This window comes from Styela clava, chromosome 15 (assembly GCF_964204865.1).
Source record: "Styela clava chromosome 15, kaStyClav1.hap1.2, whole genome shotgun sequence".
Lineage (NCBI taxonomy): Eukaryota > Metazoa > Chordata > Ascidiacea > Stolidobranchia > Styelidae > Styela > Styela clava.
Window position 1 is genome coordinate 14,214,943 of NC_135264.1, and position 17,990 is coordinate 14,232,932.

A 17,990-nucleotide genomic window follows, 5' to 3' on the forward strand; every position below is an offset into this window, starting at 1 on the left:
AAAAAAAATAAAAAAAAAAATAAAAAATGCTAACTTTGCCAGATCGTATTTCTGTACCGTAATATGGATTTCACAGCTATGTTCTCTATTTTATTTCATCACTTCTTGCAATATCTGAAAACTAAAGGCTAAAATGTAATGTCGTTTGTTTTTTGTTTTGCAGATGTTTTTTCGCATCTCCCTTACTATTAATTAATTATTACGATACTATTAATTATTTTTACGGGATTTATGACGCTTTTGAAATCATTTGTCACTAAAAAACGGAGAAAGGACAAAAAAATTGTGGATATTTATGAGTCTGTGACCTGGTGACTGCGTGAGGAGAAATAATACTGGATTTTCTTCTTGCTGAAGGTACGGTAAGCTGTAATAATTATACATTTCAGATAGCAGCATATCTCAGTAGGTACGGTACCGTATCTGGGCTTATAAAACTATATTTTCGAACAACCAAAAGACCTCATTCAGGCATTTCCTTGCTTTATTGTAATATCTGAATTTGTTAGGATGATTGAATGAATTTGCGAATGTTTAAAATGAGGAAATTTGTAAAAGCATATCTAATCTACATATGTACCCTATATACATATTATATATATTATTTTATTTAATATATTATCTTTATGTTTTTTATTGCTGATAGTCAAATGCTGTATGTTGCATAGTGCTATGCTAGGCATTAAGAATATGGTACCCACTGGCTGGGAAGCACAGTTCTAGGGAATTGCTGTACTCGTAGCTCTTGTTTGGTCAGTTACCGCATCCACCAAGTCTATGGATGTGAAACTAATTACTAGACTTGTTTACTATCCCGATACGCAACATGCTCACCCAGACAATTGGTTGTCTTATGATTAAGCCATCTTATCCTCATCCCTGCGATAAATTAAAAAAATTCGAACCTCCTGCTCATTAATATAGGCTATTCATTTTTACCATTTTAATTCTGTCTTCAGATGCCTCCCAAAATGTCGAACCGTCAAAGAAAAATAGCGGCCATGTTTGCCGCTGATAGTGAAGAAGAGAATGAGATGGAGAAATTCGAATTAACGAATGATGACATTGCTAACGAATTTAATCCAGATCGACCACAATTCAAGCAAACAAAGGAACAAGCTCTTTATGGAATCTGGGCAAAATCATCTGAGAACAATTATGGGTTAGTTATTCAAGACTGTCAAATTGAAAAATCGATTTTTAGTTTGTTTTTTATGTGAGATTTCCTCCAAACAAGGCAACCATTAGTATGCACTACTATTTTTTATGACCCGGAATATCTTTGACCTTTTCTCTTTCCAGTTTATTATGCCCTGGGTGAAGTGTAGGCTTGGATCTGAGATATTTAATGCGCAATGCCAACACTATAACCATTATGGCATCACAATCATTGTTTGAAGCAGCGATTTCCAACCAGGGGCCGTTGCCCTCTACGGTGTTCAGGGAGCAGTTGGAGGGGGATGCAATGCTGGATGCAAAATTAACTTTTCAGTTTACAAGAAAACTCCCCTTTTTTTCTAGTTTCATTGCTTGAGAAGGTTATTTCACAAGTGTCATCACTTTTTTAGGCATGAATTGTTTGAACTGGAATGATAAACAAGAGTTCGAACGCTTCCAACTTATTCAAAGACATGTGGAATCAATGTATATCTGATCTATCGTATTAAGCATCAATTCAAAAATTTATTCAAGACTGAAATTATTAAGAAATTTGTTATAAGCTCATTGATAATGCTTCAAAAGTTATTAGGATAAATTTTTCTTTTTAGTATAAAATGAACATTAAGTAAAGTATTGATAATTTGTGTTTTCAAATTTTATAACAGGTTTTAGTGACAAAACAATTTTTTTTTTATCTACTACACATTCTAATTTTTACAGCAAAAAGAAACGCGATTTCTCAGCACCAGTAACCTTTATCAGTGGAGGTTTAAAAGAAGGAGAAAAACGTCAACGATATGATCCAGAAGAGGAAGAGAATATGGATGATTATGATGTTGAAGGAAGACAGACTAAAGAAACGTATATTGTTTTTTCAATTCTTAATTTTTATAAAATAATTATGTTTGCTTTTATTAGAGCAGTGGTTTTCAAACGGTGGGGAACGTAGACAATTTTTTAAGGAGACATGAAACTAATTAATTAAGTTACAAATTCTCTCGCCTTTTCCGCTAATTTTTTTGTGGCCCAGCTAAATGTCTGAAATGGGTTATATGGACCATCAACAAATAGTGTTGCACACCTCTGTATTAGAGTAAGAACTTATAATATATTCAATACTAATATTTATTTCAGCAAACCTGTAACTCTACACTCAGTCCAGAAACCAAAGCCTAAGCCTTCGACCTCAGCCGTTGGGACTAGTGGATCTGGTGGTCATGCATATAGTTTAACAGCGAAACAAAAACAGAAAGAAAAAATGGCGACGCAATTTGGGTCATTTGAGAGGCATACAAAGGGAATAGGTAATTTATTAGTATTTCATTATTAATTTCAGTCTTTCTTTAACAAATGAAAGCTTAAAACTTGGGGAACAAACATTTTGTCTGCATTACTACTGTTTAAATGAGATAGTAAAACTGGGGCGAACACAACTTTTTGTTTGGGTAGATGTTGCTTACATGAATCCCGTTTGTGTGACCATCAGACCACTGTTCTTCCCCTAAAGTGGTTATCCTATGATTCCTAAACAGAAGATATTGTCAGACACCCAGAATAGGGTGTCTAACCTTTTTTAGGACCACAGACTATTTTGAACCAAATTAAACTCTTCCCCTCTGTTAAGTTTCGTTGACTATACTAGGGGTTCTCAATCTTTTGGAGTTATGGAGCCCATAAAGAGGTTGACTATTGTTTTATAAAAATAAAAACACATCTAGAAACATTAATATTTACCGTTTGATGTCCTTGAAAAAACCAAAATTGCTTTGTTGAATGATTTGGATGAATTCATATTTAAAAAATATTCAGTATTCTAATAAGTAAACAATAGCTCGCGGAGCCCCTGGGTTTTTTCTCAGGGAGCCCTGGGGCTCTGAATGGGGCACTTTGGGAACCCATGGATTATACCGATACAATATAATCACTAATGACCTCTTCGTTAGCATCTCTGTTATGTCCCTTTTTTTTAACTAATTAACTTCTTTTTAGGTATGAAACTGATGAAAAAAATGGGTTACAAAGTCGGTAAGGGTTTGGGTCGAGATAATCAAGGTATCGTGAATCCAATCGAAGCAATGAAAAGAACAAAGAAAGCCGGATTAGGAGCGGCAGGAACCGAACGAACAAAACAATCGTACATTCATTTTCCAACGCAGGATTCAGAGGAAGAAGAAGAAAAGGATTTTAAGGTGAATATGTCTTGAATGAAGAATAAAATGTCTTCGTATTCAGGGCTGTGAATTCCAGGGTTAGAATGTTTTTACCAGAGTAGAGTCGTATTTTCAAACTTGTCTGATTCGGAATTCTCCGGAGTCAGAAATTTGAGTTTTTCGATTGTGGTTACAGAACACGAAACCTTCTACACAGATTCTACAGATTTAGTTTACTGAGCATTCATATCTGTCAAATAGAAAAACCGGTACTCCTGTAGTATGTGAACCAAGATGGCTAACATAGGAACGTAGTATGTGTACCAGGTTAGGGTTGGGCCATTATTTTATTAGAATTTTCCTTATTTTAGTTTCTATTACGAGTTCGGAGACTAGCCAATTGACTTCCGTAGTATTTGTACCTGAAACTATGGCCTAACCCTAACCTGGTGCACATGCTATGTTCCGGTGTCCGCCATTTTAGTTTACATACTACGGGAGTACCGAAAAGACTTGCATATGGCAAGGTTTTGACGCAATCGCAATCAAAATTTTTTACAACCAGGAACCAGGAAACATTTTTTGCGACTCATAGTTTGTGTCGAAAGTTCACTGTTCTGTTATCAATATTCTTTTCATTGTGGAATGGTAGGGTTTTAACTACATTGTCATATGATTGACTTTAGTTTGTTATCGGCTGTTTTTTCAAAACATTTGAAACTTTGTCCTATTTGCTGGATAGACGGTTTCTCTTATCACATTGTCTTAAATGGTTTTCTTGCCAAACAGATAATCTTGTTCGAGAAAATCTACTTGAAGAATCGATTGCATAAAATTGATGACAAATAAATTCTATGAAAATTTACAGGAACAAATATCTCGATGGAGAAAAGATGGCGTTGATCGCAACCAGAAGAAATATATTTATAAAACTGTTGATGAATTGAAAAAATCTGGGAAGAAAATGAAAAAGAAAAAAGATGGAAATTCAGGGAGTGAAACTGCGCTTTCTAGCGCCCTTGCCAATGTGAAAGTTATCGATATGACTGGACGAGAACAAAAAGTCTTTTCAGGGTGAGTAAAGTTTTGGGAGTTGTCATATTTGTACAAAGATAGGATGGTTCACCCACTTTGCGATCACAGTCAAATTATCAAGTTTTTAATTTCAAAAACCTAATATTGAAAAAAATCAAGAAGTGTCGTAAGTTTGTTCACTTATTCCAACACTTACCATAGGATTGGGACAAAAATTCGCCAAAACGAAGGTAAAAGCAAGCAAAAAAATAATCCAAATTGCCAACTCCCACAAGAAGTTGCCGAAAATTAAAGAAATCATGATTATGAGCAGAAAATAGGCACATGAAGAAGGTGAAACTGAGATGATCCATTTTTTTCATGCGCGGCTACACCCAGCATTATTGTATCTAGTTCAGTGGTTTTCAAAGGGGTGTTAGACAATTTTTCGAGGGGGTGTGAAGCTACTTATAAGAAAAAATATTTGTTATTAAGATTTGATCTTACCTGTCTTATTTTGGATTTTCACTTTTTTTTCATTTTGGATATTCACGTTCCTTCCATATATTGTCAATGTGTTTTTCGAGTGGAACATACTTTTGTCTTATTATCTGTTATTTGTAGATTACTGTCAGCTAGTAAATTTTGAGACGGGACACGAAACTTGACAAATTCTAAAAGGGGGCGCGGATTAAAATGTTTGAAAACCACAGATTTATATATTTCCAGATACTTAACTTCCTTAATAACAACACTGAATCTCTGATCCCTCAGGTACCATGCAATCGCAGGACGGCATGCAGTTGACCCAGATGCCAGTAGCAGTAGTGATGAAGACTACGATAGCGATCGACAAAGGGCTAAAAAGGAAGGCGGATTCTCTTGTCCTGAGCTTGAACATAATCTCAATATGTTGCTCGAATCTACGGAGCAAAAAATATTGCATGTGAGTGTTCACACATACGCTATTCTTCTAAAATGGAATTAAAATAGTAATTATGCCTGAAATCACTAATTTACTACATTGAATATATATGCAATTTTGTGCGCTCCAGAAGTTTGTGTACCAATATGGAGGTAACTAATTTTGTTTGCCTACTTTACAACAAGTTGTGTAAAGAGACGGAAACCTATGGGCAGGGGGTATGTTCACTTGGCTAACACACACAGTCCCCGAACTCAATGGAACTAAAATAAGGAAAATTGGAATAAAATTGTGCCCTAACCCCAACCTGGTACACACACTACCCAATTTGCAATGCATATGATTTATATAGTATTTGGTTTGTACCTGTCATGCTTTTACATAGTTCCAAATGTTAGATGATATCTTATTCAGAGCCTTGATTGGAGTGGTGATGTAAGAAGTCACCCTCGTAAAATAACAAGTTTTTAGATTTTGACTTTATCTATGACTGCCCGATTTTTTAAATCCTAGTTTGGAGTGTATTTCACATTGAAGTAATTGTTAATGTCTTACAGAATGATCGCCAACACGACTATGAAAAAGATAGAGTTGTGAGTTTAAAACATCAACAAGATCAATTAAGAACAACATTACAGCAAGAAGAAGAAGAAATACAGAAACTAGAGGTGATTGGATAAGATAAGACTAGACAATTCGATAAATTTATATCTCAAAAACATTTTAAAAGAAATCGAAATGAAACTTTTTGAATGAGAAATTTTCTTTCCTATCGCCAACTCCTAAAGATTATAGTATAGTTGTTTTCATGTATCCTAATATTTAGGCTACTTAGTTGGAATCCAGGAAAATTAAAAAACTCGGGACTTCGTGGAGTCTAAACTTCGAACTATTCAAAAATTAACTTGAGCCCTGACTCCCGACCCTAGGTTGAAAAATATTTTATCTCGGACTCGGAGAAAATTTTGACTCTTATATAAGATATAACATGCCAAACTCCGCTCGTACTTCATAGCCCTCATTAAAATTGACTTTTATTTTATCACAGAGGTTACTTCAAGTAGTTTGTCAATGTGAAGATCGATCAAACTCAGATGTTGAATGTGAATCGTTCCTTGATGAATTAGCGGAAGTATTTGCTGAATTACAGGTAAATTAAACTGAAAATTTATCAGATTATCATTTCAATTTGGCAGAATATTTTTAGCATCAATTGGGGACAAATTTTACCTGGAATAGAAACTTGAGATGCCAACTTTCAATTTGCTATTTTTATTATTTATCAAAAATGAGCATTCACCATTGATTTGCTTGGCAGCCTGAATATCTGTCAGACTTAACTGTGTTGGCATCGCAGATTACATATCTTGGGTACAAATCCTGTTCCCACCACCTTTTTCTCACAGAAACAGTATCTCCCCAAATATCAGTGGCTGCTTTACGGGGCCTCGTTTGGAGCAAAGCTTTGTATAAAATAAAAATATAAACTTCAATATTATATGCATCTCCATTATTGAGTCTTTGAATTATTTTTTCAGGAGAAATATTTTGCTGAATACAAGATGTTTGAATTATCTGATCTTGCCACTGCTTTTGTAATTCCTCAGATGAAGAAATATTTTGCAAGGTAGGAAATTTTCACCATTTCAAAAACTCGCTGATGGCTGACAAGCGCTGCCTTCTAACTTTTGGGTTAATTTTTTTTCAGAATAAATGTTATGTAAAAATGACTCTTATATTAGTCGTTAAGTTTGCATCCATAAAAGTACTACATGCCGTTTAGTATTTGAGCAAAATTTGTTTTTAAATTTTTTTTCGGTTGCTTGAACCACTGAAATAGACTAATCACTAGTGAGTCTTAATTTAGTGATTGAAATCATTGACTATTGACTGACTAGGTTTTAGGGCTTCTGCCTAATCCTTGTACATTTATGTAAATTGTCGGAGATAAAATATATATTTTTTGCCAACAGTTGGAATCCTCTCAAATCACCGTCTCATGGAACATCTGAAATGAAAAGATGGAAAACACTGTTGGAACTGGATGCTGCGTCCTATTCTTTGCAGGTTAGTATTAGCTTTGGCCATGGTTTTCGGTGTCGGATTTAATTTTTTGCTCAGTCCCAAGTTGAAATATTTATTGATTCTCGAAAAAATCGTTAAATATGACATTGGCTGCCATGGTAGCGATAATGCCCAAAAAATAAACTTTCTTCGGCAAGTTGTTGAACATGCATGATATTTTTTGTCTCAGTAACATAACAACTTATGCTTGCGCAAGGAAAAGATAGGTAAATTGCGCAAGAAAAAGATAGGTAAATTTGAAGTCATCAATATGATAATAGTTGAATTTTCTATAAAGTATGATCATAAGGAAAAACTCAGAGCTGATGAAATCGAACTTTGAATAAAGTCTGTAACATGGTGCACCAGAATACACAAAAAATCACACAAGGCCTGAATTGAAATTAAAGTTAATTAAATAAGGTGATACTATCTGTCCTGATTTTCAAAAGTAATTGGTGACATTGTAGAATGCAATGACATACTTATCAAACATACATTGACATACTCAACAAACTGTTCTAAAACAGTGGTTCCTAAACCACGTCCCGCGTGTCAATTACGGTCCGCGTAACGATCGCGTAAAGTGAAACTTAACTGAAACCAAACTTGAGTGAATAATGTTTAACACTTCATGTTCATTTCTTTCTGTGTTCTATATACCGCCAATTGTTACGTCATCATCACAGTTTCAGCATGTGTATACTCGTAACACTTCAGTTTGGTATCTAAACAATTCGGTATCTTAATTATACATATCTGTATCAGACTCTTGCAGGCACTCCCCTCTTCTGGCCCGCGAATGTTCTTCAGCTTCTAATTTTGGTCCGCAGTCGATCAACTTTGGGAACCACTGGTCCAAAAAGTAATAAAATGCTAATTTATAATTGTTATAGAATTCCATGTCCAATACAAGCAACAGTGACATGTATCAGTATCTTGTATGGGAAGTTTGGATGCCTCGTGTTCGAACTGCAACTTATCAGTGGAACGTCAGAGATTGCGATTCAATGGTTGAACTGGTTGAGCAATGGATGCCTTTATTACCTTCATGGATACTGGAGAATCTTTTAATGCAACTGGTTAGTTCTATTCACATAGATGTTGTTTATTACTTATGTTGCAACAGTCGGATATTTAAAAAGGTTATATTGGGCGACCATGTGGCAATTCATCAGACAAATCCTTCATTTTTTTTCCCACTTTTACTTTATTCCCCCTCTTGTTTATTCAGCTCGCTAAACTTTAGATCGTTGGTTGTTTTTGTTATAAATTGTATTTTTATATGTATGAGAGCCGCGCTCTGATGTTTCGCTAACAATACTTCAAAAACATGACCATATATTTGTACATTGCTTCTATGGTTATACTCACACAAGAGTAAGAATGTTGTACCCAACTAATTTGGCATCACTTGGCAAAGATCTCTTGTTTTGCATCTCACGGTTTCCGGTTTCCAGCTCACCCAGGCAGGGTTGTACACGAAGAAAGGGGGTTGCGGTCATTGGCCAGACCCACTAACTGTTGCAGTATAACTTGGCAATTGGAAAAATATGGTTAGTTAGATAAATAAATTGTGGTTATGGTCAATCATCCAATACTTTCTTCTAGATTCTGCCTCGTCTTCAACAAGAAGTTGAATCATGGAATCCTTTGACAGATCCTGTTCCGTTACATTCGTGGATTCATCCCTGGTTGCCGCTGTTAGAACAAAAAATGGAACCTTTGTAAGTAAATTTCTCTTATATTTTCCATCGCTACAGACTTGATAATAGAATGATACTTTGGGAGAGGAAAACTGAAAAATAGCCTGATCATAGGGTGAACTATGTCTGCCTTCTAGTTCGATCACCAGGTGAAGCATGGTATTCTGAGTGTAAAAATATGAATCCTAGACTCCCAGCTTGGACTCCGATACTGCAATATGCCAAACTCCGATTTCACAACGCTGAAAAAACAATACCAGTTATCAAGTAGCGATACTTTTAGAGATTCTCCCTAACAGATAAGAGTTCTGACCTATAGATTTATTTTTCGATTGTTTTTTCGAAATTTAAAGAGTGTTGAACATCTCTTCTTATCTGTATTAATTTTCAGGTATGCGCCAATCAGACAGAAGTTGGGTAATGCCTTACAAATGTGGCATCCTAGAGATCCATCCGCCAAAGTAATCCTGGAACCATGGCACGAAGTCTTTTCTCGAGGAAGTTGGGATGCTTTTATTATAAAGAATATTGTTCCGAAACTAGGTTGGTTAGCTGTGTATTACTTGACTAATTATAACCTTTTTCAATTGAAGTTGAGAATGTGTCTATTGCTATTAGAACTAACATAAAGAGAATCAGCTAAAAATTGCCTGCTATTTTTTTTTATATTTATTTATTTTATTAGTGTTTTTTTTAAGTTTTGTTACCTTATTTAATGTACCTCTATATGCCCACCATAGAGTTATAAAATTAAGTTGTGTAAAGGGACTGAAACCTATGGGCAGGGGGTATTTTCACTTGGGTAAGCCAAACAGTCCCCGAACTCGTAATAGAACTAAAATAAGGAAAATCGGAATAAAATTATAGCCTAATCTGGTACACACGCTACGGGAGTACCGGACATTGTGTCTTAGCATAGAATTGTATTATATTCACACATAATCAGCAAACTTATACCTTCGTTTGAATGGCCTACTCTAATTTTTTTTGGGAGATCAATTACAGCTTTTGGTTTCTTTTCCTGATATATCTGATCATGGTTTTATCTGTGGTATCATGCATCGTCTCTGTGCTGAAAATGTAACCAACTTTACAAATTTACAATATGTTCAATATTTTCAGTGATAATATATCTCCTTATTTTTCAGAAAAATGTCTTCGAGATTTTATTGTCAATCCTCACGATCAATCTCTAGCTGATTTCCAGTGCGTAATGGAATGGGAATCTCTCATTCCTCGGCCTTCTCTCGTCTCAATGCTCGAGACAAATTTTTTCCCGAAATGGCTCCGAGCACTGAGCTCTTGGCTAAATTCTTCTAATGTTGATTATGAAGAGGTTTCACGTTGGTATACTGGATGGAAAAAAACTTTGCCAGAAGGATTGATGACAAACTCATTTGTTAAAGTAAGTGTGAAAATGATGCAGTGGTTACCTCATGTTTTAGTAATTTTAAATAATACTGAAATGAATGTAGAAAATGGATTTGTTTTTTGATATTATCCCTCAAAATTGGTGTAATATGGATATTTTGGTACTCCCGTAATATGTGTACAAGGTTAGGGTTAGGCCATAATTTTATTCTGATTTTCCCTATTCTAGTTCTATTACGGGTCGGGGACTGTCTTTGTTAGCCAAGTGAATATACCTCCTGCCCATAGGTTTCAGTCCCTTTACACAATTTGATGTAAAGTAGGCGAACAAATTAGTTACCTCCATATTGGTACACATACTTCTGGAGCGCCACATATTCCGCAATTTAAAGGTTTTAATTTTACATGAGCTTTTAGCATTTCTCATTTGTTTTGTCTTTGTTTTGCAGGACAGGTTCAAACAAGCATTAGAAATGATGAACAGAGCAGTAACTGGACGGCCACCTAGGAATGTAGACATGGATGCAGAAGATGTAAGTTTTACTGTCTGGATGATAGGATAGGATTTTCATATTTCTTTTGAGAGAGGAAATATGACAAAACTCAACCCTATGGTAAACAACTTCTTCTCTGATTGCCAGTCCATGTCAAAAAGCCATCATCCAGACTAGATTCGTGGACCTAGTGGTGGAAGGAGTTGCAACTAACAAGCGGTTATATGAACCACCTAACAATGATTCCAGCAATCCTCTAAATTTCTGACTCCACATCGAAGCATATTTATGGATGGGTGTGGGTTGATATATTTCATCAGTTATCAATTCCAGATTTATCGACTTGTTGGTGTAGGGAATTGCAGCTAACCAGCAATTACTTTAAAGAACTTTATGTCGACAAGGAGTCAAGCAAGCCTTTCAATTTCTGACTTCACATGAAAGCAAATTCATAGATAGATTTTCCTTGATAAAGTGATATCTTTGACTTCTTTTTCTGACAATTTTTCATCTTTCTTATTTTTCAGTTTGAGCCTAATAGAGCAGCAGCACCAGCACATCCCAGCCATCCTTTATCTCAGTCAGTACAATCATCATCTGTCCCGATGAATTTTCGAGATCTTATCCAACAGAGGGCAGAAGAGAGAGGGCTTGTATTCGTGCCACTCAAGTCTAATCCAGACGGGAAAACTGTATACAGGTTTGAGTTAGAATATAGTGTGATTTATCAATAATTTTGGAATAAACAAATTATAATTTAAATTTTTGCTCAAGTTATCAAAATTTTTACATTTGCTGCTTAGCAGAGTTGTAGGATAAGAAAAGAGTTTTATTGAACTTCAAACTTGAAGCATTTTTTACATCCTACTCCAGATTGGATGTGTGTGTTGTTGAAAAGTTTGGCTCTGTGTTTCCATAAAATCACTTTTGATTGCTTGAAAAAAAAAAAGTGGGGCGTTGATCTCAAATATTGACTCTTTGCATCAAATTTCAATATTTTGATCACTCTATCTGCTACAATTTCAGATTTATTCTACAGGGACACATGTCCCCTTTGACTCTTCAAGACTCTATGCAAGCAAAACTTAGCAATGAGGTGCAATACCCTATATGGGCAGACAGTGGCCCGCGAGCCTAATCCGGCTCATTTAGTACTTCAATCTTAATGCTGCCACAACCAAACTAAAACCAAATTTTAATGTTTTACCGAAAAAATAGCTCGATGAATTTGTTCAGATTACGATTAAAATAAGTTTTGGCATGAGGCTTATTGTTTTCCCCTTTTCTTTTCTAACACTATAAATACCTTGGTCCTTGCCCCACCCCTGTTCTAAACCATTGCATTCACAATTTAATTCTTTTGTATTCTCAGGCTTGGTTCCAGAGCAGTGTATATTGATAGAAGTGTAATTTACATGAAGGAAGGAGATGCATTTCTACCTCTGGGTTTATCAGCTGCTTTAGATAAAGCATCAGTTGGATGATGAGATTGGTAATGAGTTTTTATGTTTTGACAAGCAAATTGCAAACCTGGCAAACTGTAGCTTCTTTTCAGTTTACAATTCCAACTATAGAACGAAAACAGCGGTACTCCTTTAGTGTGTGTACCAGGTTAGGGTTAGGTTATAATTTTATTCTGATTTTCCTTTTATTTAGTTCTATTACGAGTAGGACCCGACCGATACTGCCTTTTTAAATCGATACAGATAGTTTCCTAAAAGTAATCTGATACCAATGTTTCCTCACATATATGGCTACAAGTAACATGCAACACTCCGAGAATTCTGTGTTTTTCTTGCAAAAGAAATGAAATTTATAACAAAATGTTAAACTCATACAATGGTTACATCTTTCTTTGTGCATCTCTGAGTTTAGCGATTTTCAACTCCTTATATTAGAATGTAACAGCGTAATGCTACAGTACCGAAGAATATTGTATGCATGGCAAGAAAGAACACATATTGAGCAGGAAGCTTATGAATCTCAATAGCTCCAGTTCAACAGTTTTAAGTTGTAGTTGAGCTGCTTTGCTGGGAAGTGCGGCAATAGGCTGGGATGGCTCGGTGAGCCCACATACCCTACGGTTAAGTCGACGTGACAATTCCTCAAGAGATCAAAACTCTTTTTGCCGAGCTATTCAAACATGCTAGAATCAACAAAATTTAACGCCCACATTTTAAATTATTGTTGAATCAAGAATTGACTATTCCCAACTATACAGGGGGAACTGGTTTGGTTTAAACTTTTTTTTGACAAATTGCTACTTATTGCTAATTTTAACATAAATTATAATTTCAGTTTCTATTACCATGTAGAAAAACTGCTCCATGAAGCTCATCTGAAACTGCCAGTCACTGCCTATCATGCTCAACAGCTTAAAGATCAAATTCGAAGAACTTAGAAGGTGGATATTGTTGAAGTTGGAGTTGCCTTTCACTTTGTTCATTCTTTTTCACTCTGCACCTGCAGCCTTTTGCTCGGCGTTTTGTTTTTAAATATTTGGTGCATTATTATTTGTCATGCTAAGTTGAGATATTAGCATTGATTGGAAAAATATTATGGTAGATACAAAATGGATTAGTATATACTATTTATTCAACCTTGCTTCTAAACATTATTGATGAATGAAATAATCTTGGAAATATTGAAATACATAACACTAACAGTCTTCTGTGTGACTGTACATACAAACTCTCTATTCTATCACTCACACATCAGAAAAACAAGTCTGATCGATTAAAAAAATGAGGGGAAAATGCAATTCCAGATTTAATGCCGATAAGTTTTCTAATGTGCCATATTGGCTTGTTCACCATCAAAACTTTATATAATTACAGTGGTTAATCATAAATTTCTTCGAAAGACGAGTCTCTTTTACGTCTGTTTGAAAAACCTTGCTTTGGCTTTGAAAATTTTTTTAAAAAAATCACCATCCTTATTTAGAATGTATTTGGGCAATTATCAAACACATAGGCATCAGTTCTGAATACTGTGATAAACCCAATAATTTCTTTTTCCCACTACGTTTTATTTTCTTTCTCAACTTTTTATCACACAATAAAATGAATCCTGTGGAATGATAATTAAGCTTTCTTTCATATGTGGCAAAAATGAAGCAGTTTATAACTATTAAGTAAGATTAATGTACGAATATTAAAACGAAGTCTCGTACATATTCCATAAAATCCGTGGTATGCGCATGTACTATTTTATATGTAAAATTAATCACCATGGTGACTTGTACTCTGCGACATTTTTAGGTATAATTTTTTCTAGCCATTTGTCAGAATATAGATTTGCTTTGGGTTGCCAACTATACTCTTGTGTTAACTCGCTTGCCAGAGTATCTTCACACTATATAATAACTTACACTTTGAAAACTACATGTGTGCCATGATTACAAACTGTAATAGCCTCGCTTGAACTATATTCCCGAGCTACCATAATTTGAATGTTTTTCGCGTTAATATTTTCAAAACTGTGTTTGGTCTCGTAGAATTCCAGAATGTTTTTGAGAGAGAACATATGCTTGTGATGTGAGACCATGGTTTATGTTTGTTTTACAATTGCTTGACTAGTTAAGTGTTGGTACAAACAATTGTAGACAATGGATGGCTGATATATCTGAATTGGTTCTCATGTTAATCTTGTGAGGATTGCTGTGCATGAAAATGTTTGTTGAAACTATGACAGTTGTATAGTCATGCAAATTCTAGTTTATCATAAATTCCCAACCTACCAAATATTTTGCATCTCAATCTGGGATGTTAGCTGTGATTCCTTTCACTAACAATTCCATGCATCTGGACTGGGTAACTCGTAAATTATACCCACCTTGGCTCAGTGGTGTGGCGCATCGTGCTAAGCGTTAGGAATACGCTCGCCACCGCATCACTGATCACCCTTCGTGGGATCGCAGGTCCGAATCCCGTGCGAGGATGATCATGTGCGAGAGGACTGCTGGACTCCTCGCTATGCTAAAACAAATAACTGGCTATCTAATCCCATACCCAACCTGGACTGGTAACCAGACGAGAGGCTGTGGTTCGCCATATGATTAAGCTGCCTTATCGGCTTTCCCCCGGGATAAATATGTAAATCCTATCCTACCTACACTCATCATGAAATGACAACCGAACGAAGGGTCATGGTTTCACATATCATTAAGTCGTTTTATCGACTGTCCTCCCTCAAATTAGGTACAAAAATCCTATAATCCAGACAGGCTTTCTCCACTGCATGAAATGGTTAGGATCTGCATAGAATTGTCTCAACATATACTCCTACGATAGTTCTGGTAAAAAATCATGTAAGAGAAATGCAACTTCTATATTTGTGTTGCTCCACAAGCATATATTTTTGTAGATACAGTAAGAATATACTTTTGTGGCGTAAAAAAGATTCAAGGAAAAAAAAATACATCCACACAACAAAATTTTTATTGAAATATAATTCACATTGTATTATGAATGTTCTTCTACACTTGACCGAGTGGATATTATTTTAACTCGAATTCCACAGGTGGAGGTGGAGTCAAAATTACAATCTCCTCAGATTTAAATTACATATTTTTCAAAATCTAACTTTTCAAATAAAACTTGATGAACATAATTTTTGTTGATCAATGCTGGGGTTTAAGTCCAATGTGATATCTGTAGTTAGTATAAAAATAATTTCAGTCCATTAGATCTTTTTTTTTGTATGATCTTTGCCTGACAATGTCTCTAACCTCCAGATCCATTTACATTAATGTAACAATGTGGATGCAATTCCTCTATTGATAAAATGAAAACACTTTCGGTTGCGGCGGTGTTCAATGAAATTTGCAGCATGCAAAAAATTTTCAGTAACTTAAAAATAAAAAAGTGGAAAAACGTGTTTATCTGTCGTGGAAAAACAGTGTAGAAAGGAGACCAAATTAATTGTCGAATATAGACGTGTACGAGATTGTAGAATTTCTGTAGGGGAGGAATATTTTTTTATGGCAACGACACTTTACCTTTCTGCACTTGAAAATTTTAACGAACAATTCTGTAGAAACTACACCGGTATATCAAAAAATGGACAGAACAAAGTATAAAAGTCACATAAAAAATTATCTGTCTAATCTGTGGGTAATACAAAATGGGTCATTCACACTTTATTTCTGTCCTGAAACAATATTATGACATCACATTGTTGTATGGTGCTGCCGCATTTTGAATCAATGATCCTCTAACGAAGAATTTTTAATTACACTTGTTTTCATAAGATGAAAACTTGGATATAATATGTTTCAAGTAAGAACTTAAAATGATTTTGCGAACAATTTTCTAGCAAAGGTTAGACAAAAGAAAACAAAATAATAAACAAACAAAAACATGTATAAAATAGTAATAATATGCTGAGCGGTTAACAAAAGTATTATGATAACACATCAATAATTTGCGTCATTCAATTAGATCATAAATATAAAAATTTATGGTTAAACAGAAAACACCACCTAGTGGCTCAATATGGAAGAAGATGGAACAATAATTTGGCAACATAAAATTATTGACAAAAGAGAGAAGATAATATTAAAACTTAAATATTAAGGTATTTTTATGAATATTTTGGTCCAGAGTATGCTGTTAAGTGTTTTTCGTTCTGATCGAGCAAAAACTTCGATGAATTTTGTGAGGGTATTGGATATTTCTTGTTTTGTTGGTATAATCATATTAGCAGTAAAATTCAAACAGGTTACGCAAAACGCTACAGAATTGATTTTTAGGATGCATAATCTGGGAACATTATGAAATAGTAAAAGACTGAAGGCACACAAATATAATTTTGATATAAATTTTTGTTATTTTTCTCTTCTGATTCTGTTGCAATAAGAAAGGAGCAATCTATTTCAAGTCATACCTGTCTTTCGAGATTGAAATTTTGGGTTGATTGATAATGGATAGTATATAGCAGGAACGAGTATTTCAATAACGAGCTTTAAGGGGATCTAAACATAGAAATACAGCTGATAGTTGTAGCTCTTTTCTAGTTAATTTGATACGAATATACACATTTTATCTTTGTGGATTTTGTGGGTGTCACTAACTAGTCCACAAAGTAGAGTGCACACATAACTTTCGGAACAATTAGGTGCTTTGCGCTTTTTCTTTTTTTATGATAAGGAGTGGAGGTAGTGCGATGATGCGTGTCCTTTATCACTGAACCATGACAATTCTGAAAGAACTGGTGTCATGCAATTTTGCGAGGTGTAAAATACATATGAAATGCTGACTCATTTTTTTACGACGGCTGAGTCATTATTTCGTTATTTCCGGCCTTCTTCGTCATCTGTATACAGGCTATAGTCATTAAGTAAACCTCCGAACCCATAATTGTAGTCCTCACTATTCGTCTGTAAAAATAATTAAAATAAAATATGAATGTTGATTGTAATTTGTTTCACACATTTACTGTGGACAAGGCTCAATATAAGCAGACGCTTATTTGCGAGCAGTTATTTAATTGGGTTAGAGATGCCATGCTCACTGCCTTACTCGGGTGTAATAAATTTGGTAACCGATGTCAAAAATAGTGGAAGCTCCCATTCCAGTGGTTGTTTGCTCATATCTTTGTTTGGAGTTATAGGACTGATTAAACGTTGTGCAAAAATACTTTCATCTCTGGCTCATTATTGTTGTAAGAGATAATGCTTTTCTTGCACAATTAGTGGAATAATTAATTCCACTAATATGGGACCCGATCATCTAGAAAAATTTGCCCTTCTATTAAGTACACTTAAAGGGGAACACTTTTTATTCTTCACACTTGACTGCCATCTTTTTATTAAAATTGAAGTTTTAAGGTCAATAGAATTTTATGTCCATATTCCATTTATATATTTTAGGGATTTCCCATTGAAAGTGATTGACTCTTGCTACAGTGCTCCCGGAGTATTCGTACCAAGATGGCGCACAACCTGAACATAGTATGTGTACCAGGTCAAGATTGTTCAGGTTGTGCGTCATCTTGGTACAATACTTCCGTAGCGCCCTTGCTACAGCATCCTTGCATTATATGCATACGGATCCACATGTGCAAAAGCATGAAAGACAGAGAAGTAGTTAGTCTTGTAGAAACC

At 35.0% G+C, this 17,990-nt stretch overlaps 2 protein-coding genes across 9 annotated transcripts in view; one reads left to right on the forward strand and one right to left on the reverse strand.

Moving 5' to 3' along the window:
- Nucleotides 1-167: 167 nt before the first annotated feature.
- On the forward strand, nt 168-13,968 carry LOC120334307 (tuftelin-interacting protein 11-like). 3 transcript variants are annotated; one of them, XM_039401782.2, is made up of 19 exons: nt 168-362; nt 960-1,162; nt 1,882-2,022; nt 2,296-2,465; nt 3,151-3,350; nt 4,180-4,385; nt 5,100-5,271; nt 5,808-5,918; nt 6,299-6,400; nt 6,789-6,877; nt 7,224-7,317; nt 8,211-8,396; nt 8,926-9,041; nt 9,412-9,563; nt 10,169-10,425; nt 10,841-10,924; nt 11,413-11,585; nt 12,258-12,377; nt 13,184-13,968. In XM_039401782.2, the coding sequence occupies exons 2-18, from the start codon at nt 960-962 to the stop codon at nt 12,367-12,369; spliced, it is 2,568 nt and encodes an 855-aa protein (XP_039257716.2). In that variant the 5' UTR covers nt 168-362; the 3' UTR covers nt 12,370-12,377; nt 13,184-13,968. The 3 variants fall into 3 exon arrangements, with proteins under 3 accessions (XP_039257716.2, XP_039257715.2, XP_039257717.2); XM_039401781.2 differs by having other exon boundaries at nt 168-357; XM_039401783.2 differs by having other exon boundaries at nt 168-357; nt 13,201-13,968.
- Nucleotides 13,969-15,210: 1,242 nt separating this feature from the next.
- LOC120334193 (uncharacterized) overlaps nt 15,211-17,990 on the reverse strand; it is a 56,162-nt gene continuing 53,382 nt past the window's right edge. For all 6 annotated transcript variants that reach the window (XM_039401655.2, XM_039401658.2, XM_078120557.1 and 3 more), the window contains one exon: nt 15,211-17,264. In XM_039401655.2, the coding sequence (XP_039257589.2) occupies nt 17,178-17,264 (87 nt within the window). In that variant the 3' untranslated portion in view covers nt 15,211-17,177. The remainder of the gene's footprint in view (nt 17,265-17,990) is intronic.

What these genes read in the sequence shown, in the direction of transcription:
- LOC120334307 (XM_039401782.2), top strand. Translation starts at nt 960, where the DNA reads ATGCCTCCCAAAATGTCGAACCGTCAAAGAAAAATAGCGGCCATGTTT. An exon ending in TCATCTGAGAACAATTATGG is followed by an intron (nt 1,163 to 1,881) that starts GTTAGTTATTCA and finishes TAATTTTTACAG; the next exon opens with CAAAAAGAAACGCGATTTCT. An exon ending in AAGAAGAAAAGGATTTTAAG is followed by an intron (nt 3,351 to 4,179) that starts GTGAATATGTCT and finishes GAAAATTTACAG; the next exon opens with GAACAAATATCTCGATGGAG.